The 8,914-nt window shown below is 36.4% G+C and overlaps 1 protein-coding gene across 1 annotated transcript; it reads left to right on the top strand.

Annotated features, from left to right (window-relative positions):
* Positions 1-4,602: 4,602 nt before the first annotated feature.
* On the top strand, positions 4,603-6,220 carry LOC131027729 (anthocyanidin 5,3-O-glucosyltransferase-like). The gene is made up of 2 exons (XM_059212596.1): positions 4,603-5,079; positions 5,305-6,220. Exons 1-2 carry the CDS (start codon positions 4,603-4,605, stop codon positions 5,968-5,970), a joined length of 1,143 nt encoding a protein of 380 aa, XP_059068579.1. The 3' UTR covers positions 5,971-6,220.
* The last annotated feature ends 2,694 nt before the right edge of the window (positions 6,221-8,914 follow it).

Raw genomic sequence — 8,914 nt, 5'->3', positions numbered from 1 at the left:
TGACCGTATGATGAAGGGAAGTCGTACAATGGTGTGGGGTGGAGGGGCGTACGGTGGAGAGGGAGGAGTGTTCAGTGTATGTGTCACACGGGGAAGTGAGGGAGGGGTCGTATGGTGATGCCAAATAGACCGTACGATAGAGCACAATAGGGTCGTACGATGGTGGGTAAGGTGTACGGTGTGACCAAAAGGAGGTCATATGGAGGTGACAAGAAGGTCTTTCGATGGTGCAGAGGTATGGTGAGCTTGTGTGGTGACTTCCCGGGGAACCAGATTAACAAAGATGCAACTGTAGAAAGTAAACAATGATAAAATTCAAGATTTGCCAGATCCGGAACGAGTACAATGACAGAATAGGGTGGGTGGTGAACCTCACCAAAACTGCAAATACCAAATAGGGAGGGTCTTTCACCTCTGAAATGGCAGAAATAGAACTCCAATAGGAATTCACACAATAGAGAAAAGATACCAAAAATTTGCATACCTACAACAATGACTAACACAGCCATATATATGGGCTCCGGGAAACTTCCCAAAAGGTTACAAATGGGCCGACACAACCAACCAAAATTTGCCTAATCTAATTAAATAAAAGAGCCCGAAAGATTTGTTATTAAATCTGGGGCCTTACAACAAGGTGATAAGATTTATTACTTAATTATATCGAGGACATCACACAACAATACGCTCATCCGCTGTAAGGATCAACCTCTGTCAACCATGCAACGTCAAGTGGAGATGGTATGTCTACACAGGCATAAGGATGGTGTCTCATATGTAGCCTACGGAATGGTAGTCTACTACCGCAACAAATATCTCCCAACATGATTAGATGTCATCTGGTCGACCTGAGTGGCATTCTATGCAATGCTGGAGTAGATATGTCACCTAGCATCATCATTTGTTGCTTGTGATAACTCCAAACTTTTTGGTAGAACCAAAAGGTTTGGACCAACTAATTCTCATTTATTAACGAGCGTTGGTGTATCAGGTTGTCTATATTTATCATTGGGCCTCCCTCTCCCCTGCCCAGCATTCGTCAGTATAGATGTATAATCGACATGTAAACCCATATGAAACTCTGCAAATAATTGTTTGCAGAAATAAAGTGGCAACTCATCCTTTTGTGGCCACATATGATGAGATTCCAACCATCTAGGATATATGAATGGTGCCACAAGCGGATCAGTGCATCTGGTAACTAAATAGCCTCTAACCTTATGCTACCTCAGACCTTGATAATGGGGGAACATCGTAAGGACCTGTGTGGATGATACATCCTTGTTCACGGTTTCCCATTTCACCATGCCAGTCACACTACGAGAAAGGGATGTATAGAAAGAATTGGCAGACATATCATCATAAGGATTATGTGTCCGAATAGTGTCAATCATACATATCAACTCATCCCTAATAATCTATGTCATTTCCTTATTTGGTTGGGTAGTGGCAAAATCTAATGTAGACTCAAGATGCTCTAGTGCACACTGTAGGGCCTCAATGGTTTCAGCAAAAAGTCAAGCCCTGGCATCACTATCACTGGAGGGCATTCAACCAAACTATCTAGATGTCCGATCAGTTCCCTCATGATGAACACTACCATTTGATGCATGATCGGCCATGTGGAAAATATCTGTATGTGTAGTTATAAAAGCAAATAATTTTAAAAATAATTATTCAAAACTATTTTAAAATAATTCAAACTAATTCTGAAAACTATTTTAAACTAATTCAAACATATTTGAAAATGATACAATTATAATTTAAAGTATAATTCGAAGTAATTGAAACATTTGATACAAATTACTTTAAAGAAACATTAAAAATTAAATACATGTACATACACATAGACATACACATATATATACACATACACATACACATACACATACACATAACACATGTACATACACACACATACATGCATGCACATACACACACATATTGTACCTACATACATACATACACACATGCACACATAAACACACATACATACATATACACATACACACACACATACACCCACGTACATACATACACATACACATGCATGCATGCATATAGACACATACACACATGTGTGCACATACACACGCATATGTACACATATGTGTATGTATTTTTATGTGTGAATGTGTGTATGTATGTATGTAGGTGTATGTGTGTGTGTATGTATGCATGTGTATATGTGTATGTACATGTATGTGTGTGCATGTTGGTGTATATATATTTGTATATATGCATGTCAGTGTATGTATGTATGTATGTATGTATGTATGTATACATGTGTGTGTGTGTGTGCACCAAAAAAAATTGGTTATTTACAAACAAATCTCTCTCAATCAAATAACAGAACTATATATACAAAATATATTATTAATTATTCTTCTCAAAAAAGATTAATACTTACAACTCAAGTCATAAATGAGATAATCAAGAGGAATCAACTCCACTTTCAAAGGAAAAGTCTTTTCTCGATCCTTTGCAAAAATCGCGAATATATTCTTCTTAATATAAGGCCAATAAAGGTATGCTCAACTCCCAACCATAAGACTTGAGTAAAAGTCCACCCCTGAGCTAGGACAAGCCAAAACACCCAACAAGAACCAAAGTTCAAACAACCACATATGAATCAAAGGATTGATTCATAGAGTAGGAGAGAGGAGGGGAACCTTCCAATCTTAGGAAGAAAAGTTAATACTCAACTCAATCACATAATAATTTATTTCAGTGTATCATAAGCTTATTTTCCATCCCACCAACATAAAACCACTTCAAACCCCAAACTCAACATCTCCCTCAACACCACCTTGCATGCATATTAATCATCTAATATATTGGGAGAGATTAAAACAACACAAAAATTTCTTCCAAAAATGCACAAAACTCACACACAAATACCAAACTCAAGAGATAGAACATGCACATATCTAATACTTGCATTCAAATACCACACGCAAGTTACAAATTGTACATGCTAAAGTAGCCAAAGTCATATTATTGGTTCAAGCTAATATGTTTTGTTATATTAGCTACTCTATTTGAAAACAAACACAAAGTTCTTAGAGATGTTACTAACTATTTCCTCTATCTAGAAATATCACACCTTTGAATTAATGGGATTGTAGGATTGTTTCTTAAGGTAACATTGTAGCTAAGTAAGCATGTCTTTATGAAAAGGTGAAGACCACTCTCACTATTGTGCATGGTCCACATTTTTTCTTGAATGAGCGAACTTTAGGATCCCACTCTATATATGTTTCCAATGCTATTAAGGCTATTATGCCCCTTTGGATATGAACAATTTTGAACCTCCCAATAGTTGAATGCACTCTCATGAGGAATTCAATATGGTTGAACATCACAATGATGAAAAATATCATGTTTTAATCAAATTATCTAAAACTCAACCATCATTAGATGTAAACTACAAAATTAAAAGGAGAAAATAATAAATATGGTATATAATTCTATCGTAGACTAAAAATGCTACATATTTTATTGCTAAGTGTGTTATTTATATACATTATAGATCAAACAGTTTGTTCGATAGTATTTTTATTTGCATTATAAGAATAACATCATAATCAACATGCTCATTAAACTCTATACTACAATTGCTAATTATAAATATTTTATATAAGTAAAGTTGATTTTCTTCTATATGTTCTTCAAATAATACAACAAAAAAATTATTTTTTAAACTATTGGTCACATTTTCATTTTATCAGACTAAAATGTCTTGAGTTAAAATGAAAACATTTGAAAGGCTTTAATTTATTTAAAATTGAATCCTAGATTAATGTAATACAAACTAATAACTTGTTGGAAATGATGTTGCTTATAAATCATGATGAAGTTGATGTTTTCATTGTACCTTACAAAATTATCATATATATTTCTGTTTTTTAAAGATTAAAACACAAAATTCATTCATCTCATTCTCATAGACTTTAGACACCATGTCTACTTACAGACCAAAATTGATATTTATCACCTATACCAAGTGCACCAATATTAAGGATGCATAGAAAATGTTTCATAAAATGTCACCCCAAACACACTTTCATATAATGCAATTGTTTTAATTGTATAAATTCATGCAAGGTTCATACCCCAACTGTTGTTTCAATTGGTTCTTGTTTGAAGTAGAATGATACTTCATAGGTAGTTTCTTGCATGATTTCAGGGGATAGAATCATTCCATTATTACATTAGAGCGGATGCGTCTATTCTGGTTCCAAAAAGACATTACAGATTGACTAACATGTGTTAGTCGCGCGTTTTACACCGTCGATTTTGCAATTAATGGCTATGATTGACTAACCTGTCACTAACACACTCTATGAAAGATCTGTTTTAGAGCTAGAATAGCCACGACCCATTAGAACGGATGGAATCATTTCACTGCCACATTAAGGATCTTCTTCTTCAGCACCAGGTTTGGGTCAACCGGCCAACGAGGGAATGGAATCCCCTAAAGACAAAATCCACGTTCTGTAACTACTCTTTTTCCCGTTCATTCTTGCTCATCCGACAAGGGTTTCCTACCTGCGAAAATTCTGTGCCTAGATATCCTCCACTTGAGGAACGAAGAAGAAAATGGGAAGCCGAAAGCCTCAAATAGCTATGTTCCCGTCGTGGGGGATGGGCCATTTCTTACCGTTCGTCGAATTCGCGAAGCGTATGTCAATCCACCACGGCTTCGCCGTTTTAATCATCACTCCTCCTGCCGTAAAGGCTGATATTCGGAGCTTGGCTTCCTCGGTTCCGGACATTCGTTTTGTGGACCTCTCTGCGCCACACCTGGATTCGCTTCCCATGACCGATCTCCCTACCAAGTTCGCAGCAATGGAAGAGTACAAAGGTCCCTTGAAGGATGTTCTCGGATCTCTCAAAGATGAGATCAGTGCCTTCGTCATCGATTTCTTCTGCGCTGCCCTAATCGAATCCAGCGCCGCCCTTCACAACCCCACCTATGTTTTATCGACTGATTCCGCCTCCAATCTTTGCCTCAAGTTTTTCTATGACACTCTCGACTCTCAGACCACGGAATCCCTCAAAGACATGGACGGTCCGGTGGACGTTCCAGGTCTACCCAGCATGCCCGCCCGGTACTTCCCGAACCACATGCAGGACAGAACGCAACCACTTTACCATCTCTTCCTCAACAATTCCCGTCGTCTTTGCACTGCCGACGGGTTCCTCATCAATACTTTTCATAATCTAGAGAGCGGCAGCATTCAAGCTTTAATGGAAAGGAAGCACGAGCTTCTCCCTAAAGGGCTCGAGAAAGGGCCCTAGATTTACCCAATAGGACCGCTGATCCGGTCCCCGGATGCAGTGCATGGCAAGAGCGAGTGCCTGAATTGGCTGGACAGACAACCGGACTCGTCGGTGATGTATGTGTCGTTCGGGAGCATGAACTGGTTTCTATCGCCGGATCAGACAAGGGAACTGGCGTTGGGGTTGGAGGCCAGCGGGCACCGATTTTTGTGGTTGCTCAAAGGTGACAACGACGTCTCCGCGTTGCTTCCGCCCGGATTTGAAATGCGAACTCGGGATCGTGGGATTGTGTGGACTTCGTGGGCACCGCAGATACCCATTCTGTCTCACCCGGCGACAGCGGGGTTCGTGAGCCATTGTGGGTGGAATTCTACGCTGGAGAGTGTGACGAATGGAGTTCCGATTGTTCCGTGGCCGGTTCGTGCAGAGCAGAAGACAAACGCTTTCTTTCTGGTGAACGAAATAGGGTTGGGCATTGAACCAGAGTGGGGGCCCAATTGGTGGGTGGGTAAAGATGAGGTGGAGAAAGCGGTGAAGGAATTGATGGAAGGAGAGAAAGGGAGGAAAGTGAGTATGAGGGCGGCAGAATTGAAGGAGAGCGCGAGGAAGGCATTGGCGGCGGGAGGAAGTTCCATGGATATTCTCGCAGTTGTTACTGCTCAATGGAAGAAGAAGGCCTCATAATTTACTCGCTTTCTGAACTTGGCAGCACTTGAGCTAATCGAAGTTTTATGAAATTGGAAATGCTGTTGGACTCAGGTGTGGCTAAGCTATTGCAGTTGTGTTTGATTAATATATGAGGTGTGGACTCTTTATCCAAAGACTGGTTACTTGTTCGGGTTTGTTTATAATATGAGATGTGGGCTCTATTATCTAAAGATTAGTTGCTTGTTCGTGTTTGTTTATAATATAAGGTGTGGATTCTATGCAAAGATTATAAGAAACAGTGAATGTCTACACTACATAAAGCAGTACACGTGAATTGACAAACTAATAGAGTAACTAGGATTAGGAATAATAATAAAAAATGGTAAATGGTATTGGTACTTCAAATAAAGTTATGGTAATATTGTTATTATTAAACTTCCTTGCTTTGGCATATGTCAAATTCAAATATATAAGGTCACTTTCAATGCAAGAATCAAACAGTGTTTATCTACCTAATTTAGACGTAGAATTAAGGACCCAAATTTAGCATCAATTTTTTACCCTTGACCAATTTAAATTTAAGGATTTAAAAACCCCTTTCACAAGAATAAATAGAAATTCAATCCTTCATGAAATATTTTTACTTCTTCTTGATTTAAGTGAGTAGATTGCACAATTTTGGTCACATTTTGTAAAATAAATATATTATAGAATATTCCTATAGGTATATGTTTATTTATCAATTGTCTATTTATCCATTCAATCAAGGGACTTTTTTAGTGGAAAAACTTTGGCAATCGACAAATAATTCATTTTTATCGATTAAATTAGGCAAATATATTGCAAGTGGCGAGGACAAATTACCATGATTTTATGGATTATTGATCAAATGCATGTTAAGTCACCACCAATTTATTTATAAGAAATTATAATTTAAATATTTTTTCAATAGTAACCTAGGTACTTGTAATAAGAAACCCCCTATGATTTTGGAGGCGTATATTTTTTTATCATGTTCAAATTAACCAACATTTATATGGATTGTTTTACAATCATACATGATTTGCCAATTTTTTGATCCATCATTTGTTAATCATGTTAATTAATTTGCAAGATTCACCGCTTATGAATTTGTGTATCATGGAAAATGAAATATACATGCAAGACTACGTTAAGATACCACAAACTCTCAAAACTCCTACAAAACATCCAAGATTACCAATGAAACAAATAGAAGAAGCAAACTAGAACTAGTAAACCTCCAATTGTTGTCTCATTGTGTCATATCACCATTTAATCTTGACTATTGATGTGGTTGCTCTTAGATTGCACTGATTTTGGTTTTCAAGATGACAAGAGATGAACAAATAGTGGTATTTGAATACTAAATGCAAGCTACATGATTTATGCAAATGTAATATGCAGCTATATGAAAAACCTATGCTAAGCCAAAGGCACACTTGAATTGCAACAAATGCTCTGTGATTTGCTCTAAAATAACTTGATTGCAAGATGACGACTAATTTTAAAATTGTTGGAGAAATGTCTCTTTTATAGACTTTACATGAGCAAAATCCTACATGGCAAGGATCAATGGTTGAGAGTAAATCTTAATAAATAAATGGCTATGAATGATTGGTTATAATGTGAGAGAGAAAGAAGGAAGATGTTCCTCCTAAACATGCAAGATGGAGGAAAAGGTGGAAGAAGAGTCCAAGTGGCAGCATGCTCACCTTGACCATAGTTGGAAGCCCCAAGAATATAGGATGGTTAGAGATGATCTAGAAAATGAAAGACAAGTGGATGCTGACCAGGGTGAGGTGGACAAAACCTCCTCCAAAGATGTAGGAGTAGTGGCGAGAATATAGGGAGCAAGACAACAACTGGATATTTGCTCCTTTTGACTAGGAATAGAAGTTTGGAGATTGAATGTAGCCAATTTAATAAATAGGAAAAATTAATATAGTTAGCCACATAGAAATGAGTTGGCAAGATAAGATGATATGGAGAGAAAATGATGTGAAAATGATATTTAATTAAATAATTATTAATTATTTAATCAACGAGACCTTAGAAGAGTCGTGAAGATAATTAATTAAACAATTAATATTTAATTAATAAAATGACATAGAAGAAGAATACCAATGAATTAAGTAAATAAAATTTTCAATTTATTTATCTAATAGAAGAATAAACATTAAATAAATACTAAATATTTATTTAATTAATCATAGCCATTTTTAGGTGTATACAGAATTCATATAAATACAATAGAAATTCTAAAGTAATCTTTTTCACATATTAGTCTGCTCTCAATTTAGATCATGAACAAGTTACAACTATATAGGAATTATTGAATCTATAAAAGGCAAGTGATAATTTATTTGTTATTTTATAATATAAGATTCCTCATACTTATTTCATTGCTATAAATGATATTGAGTTGGATCTAAGCTCTATGGACCTATGTGAGCTATGATTCCTTCTTGTTGGTTTTTTCTATCTATTTATAAATTCATTGTTACATAATATAGATTGTCATACAAAAAAATGTTATTGTTGATTCTTTAATAGTGAATCATAAACTTAAACAAAAAGTTAAGAGTATGCATATGATTAATAAGTTAGAGTAATGCACAACATAATAAGATAGAGCTTTAGGGCGGGGGCTTGACTTGTTTGGCAGGAACTTTCTTGTGGTAGGCACGAGGTTGCGAGGTATAGTCTCCCTTGAGCCTACATGGTACCAAAGGGCATGTTGCGCCAACATCACCAGTCACATTAAAAAATATTCCCAATGCACTGCAATTTAATGGGAACCTCTTGATTCCTATAGTCTAAAAAAAGGTAAACAAATTTCAAAAGCATTTTTTCTATATCTTGCTATTAATGCAGCTATAAAATTATTTAATCAATAACTAAACATAGTTGGGAGCTTGAAATAAAAAGGAAAACAAGCTATATATACAATAAGATTTTA

Source organism: Cryptomeria japonica, chromosome 10 (assembly GCF_030272615.1).
Source record: "Cryptomeria japonica chromosome 10, Sugi_1.0, whole genome shotgun sequence".
Lineage (NCBI taxonomy): Eukaryota > Viridiplantae > Streptophyta > Pinopsida > Cupressales > Cupressaceae > Cryptomeria > Cryptomeria japonica.
This window is presented reverse-complemented; position numbering and strand designations above follow the sequence as displayed.